The sequence below is a fragment of the Sus scrofa genome, chromosome 13, assembly GCF_054392235.1.
Source record: "Sus scrofa isolate SSC_HxYL_T2T_F1_AM1 chromosome 13, Sscrofa_HxYL_maternal_Yorkshire_Landrace_v2.0, whole genome shotgun sequence".
In the NCBI taxonomy this organism is placed as follows: domain Eukaryota; kingdom Metazoa; phylum Chordata; class Mammalia; order Artiodactyla; family Suidae; genus Sus; species Sus scrofa.
Window position 1 is genome coordinate 16,165,818 of NC_139395.1, and position 23,825 is coordinate 16,189,642.

At 43.5% G+C, this 23,825-nt stretch overlaps 3 protein-coding genes across 40 annotated transcripts in view; 1 reads left to right on the plus strand and 2 right to left on the minus strand.

The window, feature by feature from the left end:
• NEK11 (NIMA related kinase 11) overlaps positions 1 to 2,582 on the minus strand; it is a 293,211-nt gene extending 290,629 nt beyond the window's left edge. For all 7 annotated transcript variants that reach the window (XR_014825059.1, XR_014825060.1, XM_084991786.1 and 4 more), the window contains exon 1: positions 2,477 to 2,582. The gene's annotated coding sequence lies outside the window, so the exon portion shown is untranslated. The remainder of the gene's footprint in view (positions 1 to 2,476) is intronic.
• On the plus strand, positions 843 to 23,154 carry ASTE1 (asteroid homolog 1). Of its 32 annotated transcripts, none has more exons than XR_014825057.1 (9): positions 843 to 2,707; positions 3,603 to 3,785; positions 4,148 to 4,311; positions 4,830 to 5,080; positions 5,240 to 5,473; positions 11,348 to 11,558; positions 12,983 to 13,041; positions 13,913 to 14,105; positions 16,556 to 17,054. XR_014825057.1 is itself a non-coding variant. In XM_084991780.1 (8 exons), exons 3-8 carry the CDS (start codon positions 4,266 to 4,268, stop codon positions 16,884 to 16,886), a joined length of 1,266 nt encoding a protein of 421 aa, XP_084847906.1. In that variant the 5' UTR covers positions 843 to 2,707; positions 3,603 to 3,785; positions 4,148 to 4,265; the 3' UTR covers positions 16,887 to 17,054. The 32 variants fall into 32 exon arrangements, 17 of the variants coding, with proteins under 17 accessions (XP_084847906.1, XP_084847901.1, XP_084847899.1 ...); XR_014825054.1 differs by lacking the exons at positions 843 to 2,707; positions 16,556 to 17,054 and adding exons at positions 2,751 to 2,864; positions 21,026 to 21,174; positions 22,554 to 23,154 and having other exon boundaries at positions 4,148 to 5,080; XR_014825058.1 differs by lacking the exons at positions 843 to 2,707; positions 16,556 to 17,054 and adding exons at positions 2,751 to 2,864; positions 21,026 to 23,154.
• LOC146397183 (uncharacterized) lies at positions 2,477 to 2,934 on the minus strand. The gene is made up of 2 exons (XM_084991829.1): positions 2,652 to 2,934; positions 2,477 to 2,596 (listed from the first exon to the last, which is right to left on the minus strand). Exons 1-2 carry the CDS (start codon positions 2,918 to 2,920, stop codon positions 2,518 to 2,520), a joined length of 348 nt encoding a protein of 115 aa, XP_084847955.1. The 5' UTR covers positions 2,921 to 2,934; the 3' UTR covers positions 2,477 to 2,517.
• Positions 23,155 to 23,825: the final 671 nt, after the last annotated feature.

A 23,825-nucleotide genomic window follows, 5' to 3' on the forward strand; every position in this document is an offset into this window, starting at 1 on the left:
TACACACTGTGTATAGAGTAATCTCCCTTGATGGGAAACAAGAAGTGTCACAAATGTAGTTCAAATCTGTCTTAATGTCAGCTAAATTTTTATCAACACACATTTGTTATTGATAATCTGTAATTCTTCTAAGCTATAAATGTACAGCGGAAATATGAAAGGCAGGACTGTTTCCTATGAGTATGTGCATGGTAAATCACTTTTTATTTCATCAAAATGTCTTGTTAGTAATCATGAAAAGCGGGCTTGGTTTTAAATCTATAAGACAATATGATTTTAAATTGAAGACTGTGCCTTGGAGTCAGGTTTCCATATCCAACAATTCCAAATCTGTCAGCTGTCAGTGAAAGGATGAAAATGCAACCTGACCCTCCCAGAACCCAGGAAGTTAATAAGAAGCTCTAAATGCCCTCGAATTACAGACCCTGTTCCCTATAGGTAAAAGATCATACTTTTTGCTGTTTTAGGGCTTGCTTTCTGTTCTGTACAAAACTATGTGGAAGGGGAAAAACAGGCCCCTGAGTATGTGCCTCTATGCATGAAACTTCTTGAAACTGCTTGAGATAACAGGGAAAAGGGTTCCTAACTGCTTGTTTGGCTTCTGTAAAGCTGCTTGCATAAGACAAAAAGAGGAGAAGTTAATCGCCTAACCGACCCCAGTAAGATCGGTTGCGCCACAAAATGTTGAAAATCCTGATAAATATATCTTGGTGACAATATGTCTCCCCCACCCAGGGACAGGCACAAACATGTAACTCCAGAACAACTTAAAATTAATTGGTCCACAAAGCGCGGGCTCTCGAAGTTTTGAATTGACTGGTTTGTGATATTTTAAAATGATTAGTTTGTAAAAGCGCGGGCTTTGTTGTGAACCCCATAAAAGCTGTCCCGACTCCACACTCGCCGCCGCAGTCCTCTACCCCTGCGTGGCGTACGACTGTGGGCCCCAGCGCGCTTGGAATAAAAATCCTCTTGCTGTTTGCATCAAGACCGCTTCTCGTGAGTGATTTGGGGTGTCGCCTCTCCCGAGTCCGGACGAGGGGGATTTTCACTCGACTGGCCTTTCATCAGTATACATTATACTGTGTATAATGACAAAACAAGATGTTATCTGCATAGTTTGAGGTACATGGCCAACAGGCTTCATCATGGTGGTGGCAATTTCATTCTCAGAACAGAAAATAAACAAGGAAATGTTCATTTACAGCATTTCTCTTCTTGAAGTAGGGTATTCATCAGTTAAGTTTCACCTGAAGTCAGTGAGACAGAAACTAGTAACCATCGAAGGGAGAAAGGGAGGAAGGAAGGAACCGAGCTACCTGAGTGGCTATGTGATCATGACAATACTAAAACATTAGACCTAGGTTGGAACTTCAGACCTGGGACCCGTATCTCAAAATCCCTGAATTATGTGGTATTATCAAGATCACAGAAAATTAGTGAAATCTACTGCTGGTAAAAACAACTGGAGAGTTGGGCTCCCAGGATATATTTTGTTAGCGTCCTCTGCTAGCATAAAAGTGATACTTTCTGGCCAAAGTAAGCTGTTAAGAAAAATGTACAGACTCGAAGCCTTTTCAACCAACAGGACCTTTTCAGCAATCCTAATTGCAGAGATGAGATAAAGGTCCCTGCCTATGAAAGGTGAGAATAGCTCTGTGAAGGCTCTCCTTTGCAAATGAGCCTGTAAACCCAGCAGTGTCTAAGCAGTGTGGCCAGGGCCACAGAGCACTTCAGAACTAGGCTCCCTCTTCACAGTGGCAGCCGGGCTGACCCCTCCTCAGCCCTCTTTTGGGCCACTCACTCCATCAGTCTCTCTGTGCAATCACAGAGCCACCCGAGAACGAACCACTTGGTCACTGGTCAGCGTTCCCTCGACCCCACCTCACAGAAGTAGTGAAGGGAATCACACCTTTACCCCTGTCCCCGCCGTGACCCGCACATAGTAGGACACGTGTTCAGGAAACTCTGTTGGGGCGCATAAATGTCCAGCAGACCAGCTGCTGCTCAAGGGGGAGAAAGTGTATGTGGTGAGGGGAGGGAAAGACTAAGAAAACTTAATGAGAAGCAGGAAAAAAGTTGTACACTGTCCCTTGGGGTGGAACTTCATACCTGGGGGCAGAGACAGGAGAGGGGAGTGTTTATCAGAGTCTCTTCCTCGGTAATGACAGACAAGACAAAGCAGATCTGACACCAGATTTTGTTAAAGCAGGAATCTAACCTTAAAGGTAAATCTTAACCTGAGGTTAAACGAGTAATTTTCTGCCTTGAGTTTTTTTGTTTTTTGCTTTTTTAAATTTACATTATCGCCAAGCTGGATAACACAGAGAGAAGGCACCAGCCACACATCCTCCTGTGACTGGAGCCGGCCCGGGAGATGAGAACTGAGGGAAGTGAGGAGGCGCGGAGAGGCGGCCCCGAAACTGGCATCTTCCCGGGGACTGGAGCTCGCGTGTCGCGAGGAGCCTTCGCGTACCTTTCCAGGTGGAGGGCGAAGGGTGGCGGCGCGAAGGGCACTCAAGGTCCCGCTAGAAACTGGACGCCGGAGGGGTGCCTCACATCCGGGCTACGGAGCCCCAGACAAGTGCGTCGGGGGCTGTTGCCAGGGAGACGGCGCAGGACGTGCCGGGAAGTCGGAGCGGCTGCAGTACCCTGTTGCCAGGGAGACGGCGCAGGGCGTGCCGGGAAGTCGGGGAGGCGGCCCTGAGTGAGTCACCGAGGCGGAAGTGGGCGCCGACACGGGTGGGCGGGGAAAAGGGGGCCGGCGGAGCAGGTCCCACTTCCCTAACCTGACGGCCTCCGTGCTTCCCAGCCTTCTCGAGCGGTCTTGCGCCAGGCCTAGAAGCTCCTCAGCCCACCGCGCGGTAGGCGCCTCTGGCTTCTGGGAACCGGGTTCTCGGGAGCTCCCCCTTGACATCATGCGCGAAGACTTCCGGTTCCGCTCTTGGGGTTGGGCTCCTGTGCTGGGTCCACTTGTGCGTCGCCAGGTCTCTGCCCCCGTTTGCTTTAGAAAACAGATTTGCAGAGAGATAGGTACTATACAGAGAGAGGGCCGAGACTGGGGTGAAGTGAGTCGGGCACTAAATGTGAGGGGAAGCCCCAAAACTCTGCAATCAAGATAAATAAATTCTAATTCAGTATCTTTAAAAATCAAAACTAATGCAAAAAAAATTACATGTTTGACAAAATCTTACGATTTTAAGTAAAGATAGGATCGGTAACAATGCCCTGCTGAGCCATATTGGCGCCTGAGACCAAAGGAGAAACTAGTCATACTGATCCTATGACTTAAGTTAGCCTAGTGGGGAAGGATAGTGTCAGTAACTGGCCTCATATGCAAACACAGATGAGAAGCGCCCGTGGTTAAGTTCCTGGAGGCTTGAAGCAGTAGTTTTCCTTACTCAGAACTGGGCTAATTAGGACAGGCCCACAAGCCAAGGCTTGAAAGCAATTCCCAGACTCTGATTATCAAAATAGAAAAACCGGATTCATATCATTGTCCCTATACACTTTAGTTAACTGAAGCCCAGTGCTTTCTGGTTAAATTATGATATTGAGGATGTCATTTTTATAACTTGGGACTTTTTACTTTGACCCTACAGAACTTGACCCCTGTGTTGTTGGATGGTGATTGTCTCAATATCGCGGTCTGCAGAGGTTGTATACATCCATCCCTGTCCAAAGATCAGACTCCATGAACCCACTGAGTTTGTGCCTTGTAGCAACATACGGGGAAAGTGGGAACGAAAAAGCACTCAGCTAGCTAGTATTGTCTGAGAATCTAGGTAAGAACTAAGATAGTGACAACTAATGTGTTCTACTTAAAAAGCTCTTCCTGGAGTTCCTGTCATGGCGAAGCAGAAATGAGCCTGACTAGGAACCATGAGGTTACAGGTTCAATCCCTGGCCTTGCTCAGTGGGTTAAGGATCCAGTGTTGCTGTGAGCTGTGGTGTAGGCCAGCAGCTACAGCTCCAAATGGACCCCTAGGCTGGGAACCTCCATATGCCACGGGTGTGGCCCTAAAAACAAAACAAAACAAAAAAAAACTCTTCCTAACATTTGCTGTTGATTTGATGGTGCTGGAAACAGTGACTTGGTCTCCCATAACCAATATGGATTCAGAGTGTGTTCTCTCCTTTTAAACAGGCAGTTCTTCAGACAATCGCCATGGGTATCCGAGGACTAATGAGTTTTGTGGAAGATCATAGCAATGAATTCTTCACTGACTTGAAGTTACGAGACACAAAAATAATCATTGACGGCTATGCTCTCTTCCACCGGCTTTGCTTCAATTCTAACTTGGAGCTCCGGTATGGAGGGGACTATGATTCCTTTGCAGATGTTGTACAAAAATTTTTTGAAGCACTCTTTGTTTGTAAAATCTGCCCATATGTTGTATTAGATGGAGGATGTGACATCTCCGATAAAAAGCTTAAAACTTTAAAGGACCGAGCCAGGGAGAAGATCCAGATGGCCCATTCCCTTTCTGTTGGTGGGGGTGGGTGTGTGTGTCCTTTGCTCATCCGAGAAGTCTTCATACAGGTTCTGATCAAGTTACAGGTATGTTTTGTCCAGTGCTTTTCAGAAGCAGATCGAGACATTATGACACTTGCCAATCATTGGAATTGCCCAGTGCTATCTTCCGATAGTGACTTTTGCATTTTTGACCTGAAAAGCGGGTTTTGCCCATTGAACAGCTTTCAGTGGAGAAACGTAAACACTGTCAAGGGTACACGAGACCACTACATCCCTGCCAAGTGCTTCTCCCTTGACGCGCTCTGCCGTCACTTTGGCCACATGAACAAAGCTCTCTTGCCTCTTTTTGCAGTGCTGTGTGGAAATGACCACATTAATCTGCCCATCGTGGAGACATTCTTAAGTCAAGTCCGTCCTCCTCTTGGGGCTCCCAGTTCCAAGGGGAGGAGACACCACAGGGTGCTGGGACTTCTCAATTGGTTGTCTTGTTTTGCTGACCCAACGGAAGCACTCGATAATGTTCTAAAACATCTCCCCAAAAAGAGCCGAGCAAGTGTGGAGGAGCTTCTCTGCTGCTCCATGGAGGAGTACCTGCAGTCCCAGGTGAGGCTGCAGGACTTCTTCCAACGGGGGACTTACTCCTGCCCAGACACCCTGAATCGGGGTTTTCCACCGTGGGTCCTTGTGGCCTTGGCCAGAGGCCAACTGTCCCCTTTCGTCAGCGATGCTCTGGTGCTGAGACGGACTATTCTGCACACACAGGTGGAAAACATGCAACGAATAAATGCCCACAGAGTCTCTCTGCCCATCCGGCAAGTCATCTATGGGCTCCTTGCCAATGTTTCTCCACCTTCAGGAGACATGGCCTGGAACAGACAGCCCCTTCAGCCTCGAGCTTTCAGTGAAGTGGAAAGGATTAATAAAAATATCAAAACATCAGTGGTTGATGCAGCAGAACTGCCCAAGGATTATTCTGACTTAAGCAGATTGACAGAGGTGAGTGTTTGTCATTCTGACACCATTTCCATAAAGCATTTTGCAGGTTACAGAGTGCTTTCATGTATATCATCTCTCTCTCTCTCTTTTTTTTTTTTGTCTTTTGTCCTTTTTAGGGCCGCACCCTCGGCATATGGAGGTTCTCAGGCTAGGGGTCTAATCGGAGCTGTTGCTGCCGGCCTATGCCAGAGCCACGCAACACCAGATCTGAGCCGCATCTGCGACCTACACCACAGCTCACAGCAACGCTGGATCCTTAACCTACTGAGCAAGGCCGGGGATCGAACCTGAAACATCATGGTTCCTAGTCGGATTCGTTTCCACTCCACCACAACGGGAACTCCCTATATCATCTCTCTTAATAGAACAGACTGAGGTTGGTGCTATATTGTGCCTATCTCACAGCTGAGAAAAACTAAGACTCAAAGTAGGTGACTATGTAATTCCTCTCCTCAGCTGGGGAGTTACATATCCGTGCCAGGACTCAAAACTGGATCTCTTAACTCCAAATCTGCCATTTCCATTGTACTTCAGGAGTCTGTATTATCTCTGCAGTTATTACTCTGTTGATAACTAGTTATCAATAGAATGGGGTTAGTGGCTGAAAAGGAAGAGGGAAAAATTCTTACCTTCAGGGGAAAAAAAACAAACCTCACCTTTAGGCCTTAGTCAGAGGCATAGCTAACATCTCAAACCGTATCAGATTTCAATTAGCAAGATTAATACTGATGCTCAGGCCTAATTTTTCATTTGTATTTATGAGGACCTTTTTCTTAGGCTTGAGGTTTATGGTACCATGGTGATTTGCTTAGTTTGGTTCTGAGAACATGACTCTTAACCTAATTCAGTGATCCTCAAGCCTGAGTAACAGACCAATCTCCTTTTCAAGGTTAAAAAAAAAAAATTCATGGATCCCTGTGTTTAGTGGGATGTAATTTTAATAACATTACATAAATATTTTAAAAATTACAAATAGATCTGAAGCTGCTTATGTGCACATAATTAAATTCCCAAGTTAAATGCAGATTATCTCACAGACCCAATTGCGATGTGCATTGGGGATTTGGGATCTGACTCAATGTAGGGCCGCATCACAGCATCCCTGCAGGCTTGAATCCAGACTGGGAGGCTTCCCAAAGTCTATGCCATTGACTCTCCGTGGCAGTGATTTTGCCCCCTGGGGGGGCTGGTGCTTGGCAGTGTCTGGAGACACTTTTGATTTTGCAGTACCTTTGAAATTTGGGAAGGAGTTGGTTGCAACTGGCATCTAGTCAGGAGAAGCCAAATATGTTACCAAACATTTTACAGTGGGCAGGACAGCCCCCAAACAGAATTGTCCAACCCCAGAAGCATACACAGTTGACCAGGAACTGGCTTTTTACTCTCCCTGTTGTGACAGCTCTGGCAGGAGGAATAAGAGTCATAACCCTTGGGTCCAGGAGTCCCCTTGGCAATGGAGAATGACTGCTGAGAGAAGCAGGGTTTCTTCCTGAGGTGATGACGTGTTCTGGAATTTGTGGTAGTTGCATAAGCTTATAAATAAACTAAAACCACTTTAAAAGGGTGACTTTTATGACATGGAAATTATATCTCAATTAAAGAAGGAAACAGTCCAGTGGCCTCCTTCCCCACAGGATCAAATCTTGTAATAATTCCACAGACATCGCTTCTGAGAGCCCTGCAAGGGGCGTGCCTACACTCAGGGAAGCCCCATGACAATGTGTCCCCATCTGGTGTGCACAGTTCGTTGCTAGTTTTAAGTCTAGAGGCAGTTTTGCAAGAGTCCTTTTTATAATGCCAAATGAAACAGCTGACTAACCTTATCATGTTTCCAGGGTTACAGACTGGAAAGTTGAGCATAGGAGAAATTCCAAACAGAAGGGATTTTACCCATACCAAAAAATTGAAATTAGCAATATCTGACGCCATCCTGGGCCCATCTAGCTTCTCTTGTCCTTCCACTGAGCCCAGCAGGGACTGTACTCTGGCCAGTCCCTCTCTGGCATCAAAGCCTTTCCAGTTAGTACTGTTGCATAGTCATTAGGACCAGGTGGCCTCATGCTCTTTTAGTCCCCAAACAATGAAAACCTCCGCTGATGTATTCCCGGTGCCCACCAGACCATGGACCTTTTAGTGAATCTTGACTGGGGAACGCCCATCCTGTTTCCAAGCATCTGTTTCCCAGCACCTGCCCATCCTTAGGTTAGATATACAATTGTCCCAACAGCCCTTTGGCCAAACGCGATGCAGCTGTAGATGCGTCTGTGTCACTGTTCTTCAGACACATCCCAGCCTGTAAGGTACCTGGTGATAAACCAATCCACTGTTGATATGAAGCGCCCTGCCTCATTTTTCAGTCTCAAGATGCCCTCTCAGTTCAGTGGGCAGTTCTCATTCCTTCCATCTTCCCACTGCAACCAACATCCCAAAGAATGTTTTGTTGAAATTACACTTTGACTCACAACACTCAGGGTGTTGTGTGGGAGGGTTTTTTTTTTTTTCACTTTTTTATGACTTTGAGAAATCATTTATGTACAAAGTGACCACATTTTAAGTGTATGAGGTTAGATGTGTATTTGAGTCTATGATTCCATCCTGCAATTAAGATAACACAGCCATCAGCCCCAAAGTTGCCTCTGCCCTTCACCATTCCCTGAGTGTGTGCACACAGCAAGTGCAGACAACTCATACCTTGAGGAGCTCTCACCACCCCCATGGATCCATGGAAAGAGCACCAGATGAAGGCTCATGCTCCAGAGCCCAGCTTTGCTCAGTGCAATTCCAGTTGCCCCTCCCTCACTGCTTATAATCGCTGACCTCATCACTAATGATATTGAAAACTTTGTTTTTATACTTTATAAATCATCTAGCTTCTTTTCATTTAATATGCTGTCCCTGAGATTCTTCCGTATCAGTGGACACAGTTGTAGATCATTATTATTATTATAGTATATATACTTTATTATTACATTGTAAGAAGAGACTACAGTTGATTTTTCCACTTCATAGCTGACGGGCATTTGGGCAGTTTGCAACCTGGGCTGTGACAGGAAGTGCTGTGAACATCTTTGTGCACAGCACTTAGTGAAAATATGGTCCTGCTCCATTGCACATGGACCTAGGAGTGGAGTTGCTGGGACCTAGGACACGCATATGTTCAGCTTAGAAGCCGTATTGCCAGATGTGCTTGCCAAGTGGTTTTGCCAATGAACATTCCTGCCAGCACCCTATGAGAGTTCCTCTTACTCTTTACCCTTGCCCGTACTCAGTGTCTTTTCAAAAATTGTAGCTATTCTGACATTCTGTGACGCCATCATTTTAGCCAGTTTGTTGGCTGTTCATTTGTGTTTCTCTGATGACTTATTTGAGCATCTTTTCATGTGTTCATTGGCCATTTGCGTATTTTGTTAAATTTCAGAGTCTTTGGCCCATTTTTCCATTTTTTGCTTTATTTCCATAATCGGGTCCTTTGCCAGATAACATGCGTTGTGAATAGCATCCCTCACTTGGTTGTCTTTGCACTCGCTTTTGATGAACAGCAGTTCTTAATACAGTCCAATTTAAAATTTTACCATTTGTGGTTCTCACTTTTGTGACCTACTTGAGAAATGATTTTTGCTTCTCACATATAGATGTACAGTTCTCTAGAATTGATGTGTGTGTTTGTGTGGTGTGACGCAGGGGTCAGGACACTTTTCACCCACGTGAAAATCCAGCTGGTCAATGAGTATGGCCTGCCCATTATTCTCCTGGCTTAGTGGAGATGACAGATGTTCTCATCATGTACCTGTATTGCAAGGGGGGTGAGATTTTAGTTCCATGTCTATGTGGTGGGTGGTATCATTTGGCTTTCCCTTGGTACATTCAATTCTGTATTTAACTCAGTGTTAGCTCTGATTCGTCTGTGGTACTTATGAACAGTATCAGATGCAAATATGATTATAATGAGGAGAAAATACAGGTATAGACACTTTGTGATAGTGTATGTTCATTTTGTTTTCTTAATGTGATGTGGAAGTAATACTTTGATCTGCTCTGTGCCTGCTCTTGTAATGGAAACTTTATACAATCTCTCATTTACTTCCCATGATAGCCACATAGAATAGAGTTTCCATTTTGGTTGTACTCCTTGTGATGGACAGAGCACCACTCAGGACAACCAGTGAGTGGTCAACAGTAAGGAGAGATGGAAGTAGGGGAGGAAAGCAGTGCCGAGACCAGCTGCCCTCCGGGCACCTGGGCCTCTCTGGCAGCTTCTTCTGCAGACTTGTCACATGGGATGAAACGTAACCAGAATTAAGGGCTGTGAGCAGAGTGGTTCCCTTTTGGGAAGGGGATAAGGATGAGTGGGTTCCATGAGACATCGTGTGTAACTCATTCTAGTGCCCATTTTACAGATGATCAGACTGTAGAAAAGCTCAGAAACTTGCTCAAGGCTGCGGAGTGAGTGCAGAACCTCTCTGAAGTCAAAGCCCAGACTCTGCATGGTTCGTAGAAGTTGTAACTTGTCTAAGAGAATTCAATAATTTAAGCATTATATGTCAGGAAAAAACTTATGTATTTTCTTAGCTTTACTTGGTATGTCTTTCTACCAGTTCAGGAGATTATGATAAGAAGTTCATGCCACTTCCCAGATGGGTGATTGACATAGTAAATCATTAAAACAGGTACCTATAAATCATTGTATTAAAGTTGTTGTACATTGACAGTGAAACTGTTTTGTCAGTTATGATGTGTTTTACTTCAAGTCACCATCTCTCTTTTCAGCTGTCAACACACTTATTTACCAACGAGGTGTTAGGTGCCGAGAAATGTGCCAGACTGCCTCATCCTTCCAGAAAGTTAAGAAAGAAATCTTTATTGACTGTGTATAGACACTAGTAATACTAGTAATTTTTTTTCTCCCTCTTAAAGTTTGATTATAAAGCCCCACCTCAGGTGCCCTTTTAATAGTCCTAATTTTCTTATCCTATAAAAATACGTGACCTGTAAGGTCCCTCATGGTTCTTAAATCCTTAAGATTCATTAAGGTAAAATTATTTCAACCAGAAACTGAAGCCCTCATAGCTGTTTACATCCTTCTGTTTGAAGCCTGGTGTGAAAGTTGGTGCTGTGTGTTGTTAAAAGCACGATGTGGGCAGTCCTGACATACTCCTGTTCCTTGAATCTACCCCTCTTCTAGAAGCAGCCGTCCTGGGACAGTCCCTGTGTGGGGAAAAACAGACATGAAAACATTCACCTGGGTGGGAACATGGACAGGACCCAGATAAACAGAGGGCCCCGTGGCGTGCTGCCCAGGGTGCCTGTGAGCTCGGTCTCCCTTCTGGACAGGATCGGGAGGAGGGGGCTCTGCCTGCTTGCTGGCAGGTAAGGGGAGGGTTGAGGATAGAGCTTTCCTTTTTTTTTTTTTTTTGCTCATGGTATGCAGAAGTTCCCACACCAGGAATCGAACTCTTGCCACAGCAGTGACGCCAAATTCCTAACCTGCTGAGCCACCAGGGAACCCCAGGATCTTTGTTTCTTAAAGCAGATTCCTGGGCTCCCTTTCAAATTACTGAATCAAGGGGCTGGGGCCTGAGGATTCTTTCAACAAGCTTCCCAGGTGACAGGCACACCAGAGATGCCCAGCAGCTCACATAGGGACGGACTGACGTGAGCACGGAGTGTGCAGTGGGAGAGATAGCATATCCATTCAGTCACTGTATTTGTTAGGCACCTTATCGAGGTTCTAAATGCTCTGAGTGTGGCTGATTTGTTTCCACAGGAAGATAAGAAACTGAGACAGCAGCTTCATTTGCATGGAAGTCTCTTCACACTAGAAAAGAAAGGATATTCCCCAAAGTCACTTGCAGGATGTCTGGTTTATATTTGCAGCTCTCTTTGGCTAGACGTCAGATGCTCTTGTTAGAAACACTGAAGGTGAAACAGGCCATACTGGACCCAATCCCTCCTGCGCTGAAGCTGCCCATCGCTGTCAGCTGCTACTGGGTGCAGCACTCAGAGGTCAAGGCCAAGCTGCAACATCTGCAAGCCTTACTGCTGGGGATGCTGCTGGGGCCCTTGCACACCACGATCAACAGCCCTGGTAGGTATCTGGGAGTTCCAGGAATATGTTCTTACATGTTACTTGCGTATAATCCAAAGTTTAAACAACAACAACAAAAAATTCTCAGATTATTTACTCCCATCGTTTATATCAGAAATTAGAAGTGTGGGCACCAAGACATCACTCACTCCTCAGTAAATCTCTCTGAGCACTTGTGTGGCAGGCCAGTGACGGAGGGCTCAACTCCCTGGACCCAGCCACCCACCCTGTGGCACCTGATGCTCAGTTACTAAAGTGTGACTGTGCCGTGCATTTCAATGCAGCAGCAGCATCTCCACTGGAAACTTACATAAAACTGCCCCTAGATGAAACTTCTGAACACCTACAACTGCAGTAAACGTTCATGCTTGTGCTGTTTTTTTTAACTTTTTTCTCCACTGTAAGTTCCAATTAGTATGTAAGTTGTGACAATAGAAATAATAACTTCTCTTTCTCTTAACAAAAGACGCTTTGAGGCAATTTAATCTTCAATGTAATAGGAGTTCTCTTGTGGCACAATGGGTTAAGGATCTGATCCAGCATCACTGCAGTGGTCATTGCTATGGTGTGGATTTGATTCCTGGCCCAGGAACTTCCACATGCCATGGGCACAGCCAAAAATAAATAAATAGATAAGCATCAGGCAAAATAAATGTTGATGCATTGGAGCACCTCAGTTCTCCAATGGGATCACTCCCTTTACAAAATGATGGCTGTGTAATAGCTGTCACGGTCTAGATCAGTACTATCAACATGAGAGCTGCTGCCCCCATGTGGATATTTAAATTAAAAATTCATCTTCTTGGGAGTTCCCATTGTGACTCGGGGGTTAAGAACCTGACATGTGTCTGTGAGGATGCAGGTTCAATCCCTGGCCTCACCCAGTGGGTTAGGAATTCAGCATTGTTGCAAGCTGCAGACGTGGCTCAGATCTGCCATTGCTGTGGTTGTGACACTGACCTGTAGCTGCAGCTCCAATTGACCCCTAGCCTGGGAACTTCTGTATGCTGTGGATGTGGCCATAAAAAGAAAAAAAAAATGTCGTCTTCTCAATGCCAGCCACGCTTCCTGTGCTCAGTAGCCACAGGTGGTCAGAGGCCACTAAACTGGACAGCACAGATGTAGGACATTCCCATCACTGCAGAAAGTTCCACTGGACAGCACTATTCTGGCATTTATTTTTTTAAATAAATTTATAAAAGGATAAGCCAGCACAAACTCCAAGACACCCCAAGTGAGACAGTAGCTGTTAGAAGGGACCAAACAAGTAAGTTCCAGCCCACGACTGGTTAGTACACAAGTTGAGGGTATCCCCTCTCATTGAATATAAACAGTTTAAGACGATTCTCAGAGCACAAGCCTATTAAGTTTTTAACTGAGTCCAGCAGAAGGAGCATGTCAAGGGTCTGTTTCTTTTCTTTTAGGAATGTGGACCCCACACCCAGGCAGGCTCAGTGCCTTGCTGCTCGCTAACTGGTGAAAGGTGGGCCTCCTTTTCCTTCCTTTCAAGTTGGTACAGAAGGCATGCTGCGCTTGGAGCCAAGCACAGGCAGGTGTCCTGGGGCGCTTGCTGCTTGTCCTCCACTACCAACCAAGTGGATGATTTGCCCCGTTCTCTATGAGTCACACTCTTGTTTTCCTCCCACAAGACAGAGGTTAAAGCTTGCTCTGAACACACAGCTATTTCTTTAAGGAAACTTAGCAAAAGAGAACATCATCTTTAATAGTAATCTGTACCTTTCATAGAGACAGGATTTAGGGTTTTGAGAGTTCAAGTGCAGATGTGTGTAAGGTCAGATAGTAGATCAGAGGAAGAGACAGTATTTTAAGGAGAAAGATAAATCATTTGGGGTTGAGTAAAATTAGGTGGTCATTATAAAAGGCATCTTAGGGAGTTTCCATTGCGGCTCAGTGGAAACGAATCAACTAGTATCCATGAGGATGCAGGTTCGATCCCTTGCTCAGTGGGTCAGGGATCCAGCATTGCCATGAGCTGTGGTATAGATTGCAGAAGCAGCTTGGGTCTGGCATTGCTGTGGCTGTGGTGTAGGCCAGCAACCGTAGCTCTGATTCGACCCCTAGCCTGGGAACCTCCATATGCCATGAGTGTGGTCCTAAAAAGCAAAAAAAAAAAAAGAAAGAAAGAAAAAAAAGGCATCTCAGCATATATCTTTCAGTTTACATGTTGAAAGGCTTTTACATTAACATTAAAATAGTAAGGAGACAGAAGAGAAAAGCATTTTCGTTAAACCGATATTTTTTCTTTATGGAATTTGAGGTATTCTATATGTTGAAAATCACAAAATGATACAATGTTTTGGGAAATACTGCCCTTGGGTTGTGTCTTTATCTAGAGGAGGAAGCTCTGCGTGGGGGTGGCGCTAAGATGCTGTACGAAGAGCTGCAACGAGTGAAGGCACAGCCTCCAGGCCAGGGGCTGGACTTGGATGCAGCGCACGTCTTCTGTCAGTGGCAGAGCTGCCTTCAGATGGGGCTGTATCTCAACCAGCTGCTGTCCTCACCTCTCCCAGAGCCAGACCTACCTCGGTGAGCAGCTGGGGAAACCAGTTCGGGGGACAATATACAGAAGTCAATACTTCTATTTACATTTAAAGCAAAGAATTCTTTTTTTAATCAATCTTAGTATGACTGGACTTGGATCCTGTTATAGCTAAAGAGATGTAATATTAAATTTTAAAAATAGTAAATTATTTCTCTATTTCCAAAGAATGATTACATGATTTTTAAATTTTCTAAATTAAAAAAAAAAAAATCATCCAGAGTTCCCGTCATGGCTCAGTGGTTAACGAATCCTACTAGGAACCATGAGGTTGCGGGTTCAATCCCTGGCCTTGCTCAGTGGGTTAAGGATCTGGCGTCGCCATGAGCTGTGGCGTAGGTTGCAGACGTGGCTCAGATCCCGAGTTGCTGTGGCTCTGGCGAAGGCCGGCGGCTACAGCTCCAATTAGACCCCTCGCTTGGGAACCTTCATATGCCATGGGAGCAGCCCTAGAAAAGGCAAAAAGACAAAAAAAAAAAAAAAAAAAAATCCTTAAAATAAAAGTTAAAGAAGAGGCAGTTGTTGGTAGGATATAATTCTTTCCCTCATTTCTATGATTCTTTGTACAAATACCACGTTATAAAGGCCTTCTCTGATGGTTCTGCTAAAATATTACTCTCTGCTTCCAGTCACTGTAGTCCTATTACTCTTCTGTGTTTTTGTAACTAAATTTCTTACCACTTGGCGTATTGTTCACTCACACATTCAAACACTCTATAAATGCTTTTTCTGTGCTAGGGTATAGTGAACAAAGCATTTAAAAAATCTGTGCTGGGAGTTCCCGTAGTGGCTCTGCAGAAATGAATCTGACTAGTATCCATGAGGATGCAGGTTCATTCTCTGGCCTGTCTCAGTGGGTTAAGGATCCAGCGTTGCCGAGAACTGTGGTATAAGTCACAGACAGGGCTCGGATCCCACATGGCTGTGGCGTAGGCCAGCAGATACAGATCCGATTCAGCCCCTAGCCTGGGAACCTCCACATGTTGAAGGTGAGGCCCTAAAAAGACAAAAAAAAAATTGTGCTGTCACAGAGTTTTTATTCTGGTGAGATGACTATTAGATGCTTATGTGGATTATTATGTGGATTATCTGGGGCCTTTGTTTTGCCAGGCTGGAATGGAGGAGAGAACTTATATGCGAGTAAGCAATTATAAGGTTTGACTATGGCGTGTTACCAGGGAACGAGGAAAGATAGGGCGTGGGCAAGTAAAAAGGGTGGTAGGATCAATGGATTGGACGTTCTGATGGGTTATCCATTTGAGGGAGGGAGGAAGATAAAATGGGGATAGTTGGAAAACGAATTTCAGATGACATAGGTGCTCTGCCTCTCTCGCCTTGAATGTAAGCTCTAGGGGGCCTGGGACTTGTCTATCTTGTTTACCGTAATAGCCCCAGTGCCTTGCATCCCAGTATTTATAGAGTAAATTAAGGCATATAATATGTGATGTTATTTGAAATGTTTTATGTTGAAAGCTTCCTGGCAGTAAATAGCATAGGACTCTCAACCAAATAAGAGTAATTGGCCTATAACCTATGGATTCTTTATTCCTTTCCTCTAACAATTTAGGTCATCCTTGACTGGGTCCCCTCTAGTGCCCACAGGTCCCTTTTTAAAAGAAGATCACACAATTCCCTTAATAATGATTTCAGCAGGAGGACCACTTCTGAACTTCAGCATTACCATGGCTTTTTAAATGATTTTACCCTACCGGTCAGTCAACCCTGGCAGTAAATTTTATATTAAATCTATGGCTTCCAATTAATCCCAGCTTATATTTGCGAAGTAGGTTTTTAATCCAGGTAGATGAATAACTTTGCAAATGATTAAATTTTCTCTTATTTTAACAGACTGGCTGTTTGTGTTATTAGAGGCTTTTTTTTTTTTTTTTCCTGATTTTTTTAGGGCCACACCCATGACATATGGAGGTTCCTAGGCTAGGGGCTGAATTGGAGCCATAGCCACCAGCCTACTCCACAGCCACAGCCACGCCAGATCTGAGCCACATCTTCGATCTACACTGCAGCTTGCACCAACACCAGATCCTTTAACCCACTGAGCAAGGCCAGGGATCAAACTCGAATCCTCATAAGTACTAGTCAGATTCTTAGCCACTGAGCCACAATGGTTAACTCATTAGAGGCATTTTTAATGCATTTCCTTTTGTTGACATGTTAAGAGATCTGCTCAGCTTTGGGCTCGTTGCAGAGCCAGCAAGCATTCATCAGTTAATTTGTTGATAAAAAGTTCTAGAAATCACCAGTCAAGATGTAATCTTTATAACAATTCAGTTCCTTCCTTGAAGAAACAGATTATTCTTAATAGTGACTATAGAAGCATCGCTCAGTGTTTGATGCAGGTGTTGAAACCACATTGGTGACAGCTGTCCCCGTGCAGGGCCCCGTGCCGTAATGATTTCCTCTTCTCTCCCCTGAGCAGACTGTACAGTGGGCGCCTGGTACACGGGCTGTGCCGACAACTGCTGACGGCAGCCTCAGTGGAGAGTCTCCTGAGTGCCTGTCCTGAGGCCCAGCAACTCTATGAACAACTGTTCAACGCCATGAGGTCATATGCCCCTGCTGAACTATTCTTACCAAAGGGCAAATCAACGTCAAAAAAAAAAAGACAAAAGAAACAAGGCAACAGCTTGTCAAAGAACAGAGTGGGGACTGCCTTGGATGCTAGGGGTTGGCACGAGAGAAGCAATCGGTTTGGGCCGTTGATGGTGGGGACCTTGGAGGAGCACACGGACGGCTCAGAGCTCGGGTAAACTCAGTCTGCAGCCAGTAATCTTCATTCATTCTTACTGAAAATGTGCTACCTCCCTTGAAATGATTTTTTCTTGAGAATTAATCAGTTTGGGGATAAACACTGCAATACTTTGAATTCCCAAGTATTTTGTATTCTGCTTTAATAAATACCACCTGATTTAAGTAAATGTCTGTACTTCTTAAACACATTTGAAAATGTTTGTACTTCTGTGTTCCACCTCAGTGAATTAATAATATAGCCTCTAACCTTCAAATTGCAGCAATTCAGCCAAACCATCCATTTTCAAAAAGAAAAGAAATCCCATGTCAGTTGTCAGTTACTTCCTATAAGCTGAAGCTGGATTGTCATCATACTAAACAATTTCTCTTTCTTTTTTTTGGCTGCCTTCATGGCATGTGGAAATTCCTGGGCCAGGGATCATAGCAGTGACTCAAGCTGCTGCAGTGTCAACCCAGGATCCTTAACCCACTGTGCATGTGCCACAAGAGAACTAAAACAATTTCTTTATACCTGTCTCTTCTTTATCCTTTATTATGAAAGGTCTGGGCCCTGGAAAATAAACATGAACTTGCCAGACAGAAGACAATAGACCTCTAAGTACTCGGTTGAGAAGACTGTGGGAGGACTGATGGCCACTTTAGATGGGTTCCAGGTTTAAAAACTAATTGTCCCGACAAAAGAATAAACAGCATCCTGAGCTGTTCAACCTAGAACAAGAAATTAAAATGGTAGAGATGCAGCATTATCAGAAGCTAGGCCATGTTTCATTAGAAAAACTGATAGTATTGACCCTTTAATAGGATGTGCAATTAATTTGATAGGTAATAACCAGCATTCTAAAATGGAATATATCAGCTATGCATATCATAGATTAGATGGTTGTATAAAGTGTATTTCTTACTCTGGACTGTAGTCAAGACTGAGAGGCACTGCTCTAGAGCACATTAGAGGCTGCTAAAATTACAAATACCTACAGAATTGTGAAGGCACAGCCAGTTCCAAATAAAGAACTTGAAAATAAAAAAGCAAGTGGAATGAATACGTTTGGGCAAGATCTGAAGAGCTGAAAGTATAGCCTGACCTTCATTTTTACCTCTACCAGTTGTGTTCCTCCTTTCTTTTCTCTCGCTGGTATATTCCATCAGCAGCTAAGTGGTTTGAAGCAATTATTTGAGCAGGCCTACATTCAGCATGAACATCTGGAAAACAGTTCTCTCCACTTTCCTAGAAGTACCAGACTCTAAAGGAGCCAAGCCCAGCATCAGCCAGCATTACACACAAACCTCCCAAGGGTAGACTGACTTTAGCTGTTTACAAAAGGCAAAACCAAAATCTCATAGGCTTCTGAAGTTTCAAATCCTCAAGACTGGCTTCTGTTTCAAATAAGAGTTTTTGAAATAAGGAAATTTCTGTTAAATTTCAGAAGTAAGGAAATTTCTGAGTGCATGGTTGTTTTTTGTCTCTGAAAGAGATAGTTATTCCAGAAGGACCAAGAAAAGAGCAGTCAAATGCCATCAATTTTTGAGAAGATATGTATTTCTCCAGCAAATAATGAATCTAGTGACTACTCTAAATACATAAGATCTTTGTAATGTCAAAATTCTCTCCCTGATTCCTGGGGATGGGGCCAATCTGGATTCAACCAATAGGCGTGTACCATTTCCTGGCTCATTATCAACTCTTTTTTTTGGTCTTTTTAGGGCTGCACCTGCACCATACGTAAGTTCCCAGGCTAGGGGTTGAATAGGAGCTGCAGCTGCTGGCCTACACCACATCCATAGCAACACCACATCTGAGCTGCATCTGTGACCTACACTGCAGCTCAAGACAGCACTGGGTCCTTAACCCACTGAGTGGGGCCAGGAATCAAACCTGCGTCCTCATGGATAGTAGTCAGGTTCGTTACCACTGAGCCCCAATGGGAACTCCCAACATTGCTTTTTAAAACCACCAACCTTGCATGAAAAACCATTTCCTTCCCAGTTCCACTGTGGCAAGTGACTGGTTTGTGGGGCACCAAACTGAAGTGTAGAGTTACAGAATGTGAACTCAACTGTATTATATCACTTACCTTTTTTTTCTCATTAAAAGGAATTTTTCAAGGCCAGGTGCCTTCCTTAGTAATAGGTTCCTTTTTCTAGCAGTTGCACTTGAAACTACCCAGGCTTGCAGTAAAGGAGTAATGTCCATTAATTCCGACTCTTTGAGAATTCAGTTGCCTACCCTGGTTTATATCTCCTCCAGTATACATTAAATAGAAGGTGACAAGCACCCACAGGATATCTTGAGGGGGTTTTCCAAAGAAATATGGCATAGTCCCTGACCCCTAAAAGTTGTACTTGTGTAAACTCCTTGGGGAGACAAGACACATAACAAGAACATTTAATGAAGGAACCCAGTCTGTCAGGTGCAAAGTACAGACTTAAGGCTACAATCAGGGGACAGCAGTCACGAGGGTGCTAAATCAGAGGATTCTCAGACCTGGCTTTTGAACTTGGTTTTAAGAGACAAGGATGTGGTCTAGATGAGACACAGGGGGTGATGTGGCCCCTGTGTGGAACAGTGTCTTATGTCCCATATTCCTATTCAGAAAAAATCATCTCCTATGTTTCTCACATCTTTAGGTCTCGCTCTTTCTGACTCAACTCTAGCTAATGAAATCTCACCTGAGGCTTTGTGAGTGTTAAGTCTTCAAGTAGCACTTTAAGTAACAAAAGGCATTCTGGGCAGCTAAGATCAATACATTTTAGGAATAAAGTTGGAGAGAAAAACACTATAATGTATCATGTGTTTGGCTGTGATTAAAACTTTTTATGTCTTCAAGTCCTTTTTGAGCTACCCAGACTTGGAAAATTTAATATGTATATCCCATAGATATAAACTCTTAAAGGCCTTTAAAAATTATGACAAAAAAGAATTCAAATTAATTTCAGTATTTGGATTTGGACTTCAAATTCAACCTAATTACAATTTAGAAGATAAAGAACTTTATAGCTAGCAAGGCCTCGTAATTATCTTTTCCTTCTTCATGCATAAAATAAATGACTATGCCTCAGCTACCTTATCTGTAAAACTGATACTAGAATAGTTTGAATTGTTGTCTGAGGGTAGAATGACATATACCTTTAAGTTACTTAGCACAGTTGCTGGCACTAAAAATATTCAATAAATGACATCCACACATTAAAACCAAGGGCAAAGCAAGGGATCTGAGAGCAGTGAGGATGCTGGGCAGAAAGATCAAGCACCATGACACCAGTGGCCGCCAGAGCTAAAAGCAGAATTTGGCAGTGAAAAGTGGGTCAACACTATTAATACGGCCAAGATGAGAAGAGCAAGAACGTGAGAACATTAAAGCAGCTTCAGCAGAGTTGCCAGGCTGCAGCCTCACTGGAGAGCAGACCAGTGCTGGGAGAGTCCAAACAGCAAGCCAAGCTGAGCCCCAGTGAGAAAAGACCAGAAGGAGCCAGTCTTATGTGAGCACTTTGCCCCTCCTGCCCTGTTTTCTTATTATCAAAGAATTCTCTATAGTGTCCTTAAACCCATTTTGATTTTTCAAAAAAGTCAGGTATATGCTTAGAGCCAGGAGAAAATTATAAGCAGGTATTGCCTCTTCCTGTAGCTGCAAGGATTATACCCTGGCTCTTCCCCATAATCTCAAGGAGACCAAACACGGTTCTCCCCAGCAGTGAGACTTCCAGAGTTCGCTGGGCACCACTCTCTAGCACGGCTGGCACACCACAAACCTAAGCAGCTACTCCCAAGACCAGAATACTGGGGATTTGGGATGGGAATGCTATAAAATCAGGTCGTGATGATCGTTGTACAACTATAAGTGTAATAAAATTCATTGAGTAATTAAAAAAAAAAAGACCAGGAGGAATAACTTCCATGAAAAGACAAACTCTCATAGCATCTGACCTGACATAGTGACCTTGTATTTTCAGTGCAGTGGATGCGGGGTACTTGGTATTTATCTCATAATGTCCACTGGTGCATTTCAATTGAGGTAGCTAGAAATGATTCTGTACTTGTACCAATTTGAAATGAAATACTTATTTTGGAAAGATGTATCTCCACTTACAGCAACAGCTTTTAACTACACAGAATATATACTACTTTGGCATTTCTTTCCAGGTCTGAATGATACTAATTCAAGCCCATCCAGCTGTCAAGATTCTAAGATGAGAACCTCATGCCAAGGAAGAATATCTTAAACTTCAAAGGCTTGCACTGCCCCCAGGCAGTGTACCAGCCTGTTCAAATGGGGAAAAGAGATGAACAAGGTAATGCATGGAAAAGTGTTCAGGGGCAGGAATCAAATTTTCACGTAACATGACGCAAAGCACATGCAATCACTTTTATGCCTAACTAATACTTATGACACTTTAGATATTTGGTTAAACTAGCTAAATTTTCCAATATTTATATAGATATATGCATGTGTGTGTATACAGTTTTCCCGTTACCACTTCAGGGGACACTTGGAGAGTTCCATGTACAATTTAACCCACTGTCATCAGGGTCAGGGAATACTTAATGTTTTTACGAAAAACAAAAATGAAGCAAAACTAATCAGAATATATCAGTACTGGATTTTTGATAGTTTAATAGGACTGAATCATTTGACTGAAAAAATTATGAATCACTTTGCTGTACAGCAGAAATTAACACAACATTGTAAATCAACTAGACTACGGTAAAATAAATTTTTTCAAAAATATACCTTTTAGGCACTTAGGTGATGAAAAACATCTGCAAGGCAGCTAGATATATGTCTAGAGCCTAGATTAAAGTCTTGGGCGTTGAGATCATGAGATGTTTTCCTCTTCCATTCCTCCAGTTGTAAGTATCTCTAATGAGTATGTTGTACTATTATAGTCAGAGAAATGTTTGTACTAATTGAAGACTCTAGGAACGATGGTGTCAAGAGAGCAAGCTTCTGGCATTCCCTTGTCTTGTTCCCTCAAAACTAAGGAAAACAAGAGGTAAAAATGGTGGGAAAGGGACCTTTGGTGTTGAAATCTTGGAATGGTGACATCCACACATCCAAGTTCTCAATCACAAAGTACTGTAGCCCTTTAAGCTTCCAGATTTATGCCAGATGTTTTCTTAGACGCAGACTAAAGAAACTGACCCTGTTATGATAACTACAACCTATTCTGTAAAGCTATTTTGATAAGTCAGACAGCCAAGGATAGACCCTAAGAGGAACTCACTATGAAATATTGTCATGACTATGTCTTAGAAATATAAATACTGTGCAAATATTTTGGTTTAGAATGTTCAGTTCTTTCTTCTTCCCTAGGATTGGACTGATAGTATATTTTGGATAATACACCCCAGCCTGCTCAAACCATGCCTGTTTCTGACTTTATGTTTGGAGGAAGCAACTGTTGAGAGGGATGCCTCTACTTCTCTCATACATCCAAGGGGGTGGGAGGGGCAGGTGGACCAGAGGGGAGCAGACACTGCAACAGAGGCTCAGGCGAATGGTGTGTGTGTGCATGTGTGGTAAGGACCATAAACTCAGATGGGACAGCAGATCAGAACAGCCCCCACATTATACGCACAAAGAGCCTTGTGACAAGGTGGGACAGGCGTGGCATGTCCTCCTTGTTGATGATGTTCTGAGAACAGATGGAGTCTCTGACTTCCCATATAGGAGCCTTGGTGGAGAGGCAGAGGACTCACTGATGGCAAATCCGGTATCAACTGCATCCATCCCTGAGAGACCATCCTGTTGGAAGGCTGGAAGAGCAATTGATGCCACTTTGTTTCTGGTAAACTGAATGTGGTGCCAAGGCCTGTTCTGCTCTTTGTAAATATCTATACCCTATGAGTAAACAACTTTTTTCTGTAAAGGGCCAGGAGATATTTTAGGTTTAATAGTGCATGTGGTCTCTGCTACAACTACACACCACTTTATCTGTGGCAGGATCACAGTAATAAACAACATGTAAGTGCATGTATGTACCTGGGTTCCAATAAAACTTTCAGGCCATAGTCTGTCATCCCCAAAACTAAATCAATAGCCCCATGTGGGCGAGTTAGGAAGGTGTTAAATGGTTTCTCTAACATGTAACACCTCTATTTCATGGGCTATCTAGACCTATTCCATGTAGAAAGACGCTTATAAATTTTAATACAATCCTGCTATACAACTATATGGATGAATATGAGAAAGGAACAAAAAAAAATACTCATTTGTAACTCCCTAAAATTGATCTAATAATGCTTAAATATAAAGTTTGTCATGAGTTTCCTATCAAGCATACATTTTCTGCCATCACCGGTTTGGTTGGGGCTGCTATATATTGCTCAAGGATAATATTTTTTAAGACTCACATAACAAGCTGTTTCATACTATGCTTTGAAGATGCAGATTTGATGAAAAAAGAGCAAATGGTCAAGACATGACAGTATTTTATTTTTGGTAAGATGTCACCAAATTTTACTTCCCAACTGGCACTTCAGTATATTTATCATAGGGAAGGCCTTAATAGAAAATTGCTTCTAATACAGTTGAGTGAATTGATATAAAAAAAAAACCTTGTATTAAAAAGCACATTTTGTTTTGAATTCAAAAGCAGGAAAAAAAAAAAATAAGGACCTCCAGGGTCAAGCAGGACAATGTGCCCAATTTCCAGCACCATGTGCTATGAATACTTTTGAGCTATGGTTTCTGCTCGGAAAATATCTAAGTCGAACAATGCAATTATTGCTGAAGAAATAATGGTTATGGGGTGACCTGGTTTGATATATGAAGGCAGTTCAGCTGTGCCCAAGAGTCATGGGACCAAGGCAGACATGGGGGTCCTTGCCAATGGAATGGCAGGGCTGGGGGTCCTGTGATCAGCACAGGAAGTACTGCCCACCTGGAGGAGTCACCACACTCACACGTACACAGGCACGTGGGCAGTTCTAGATCAAAGAA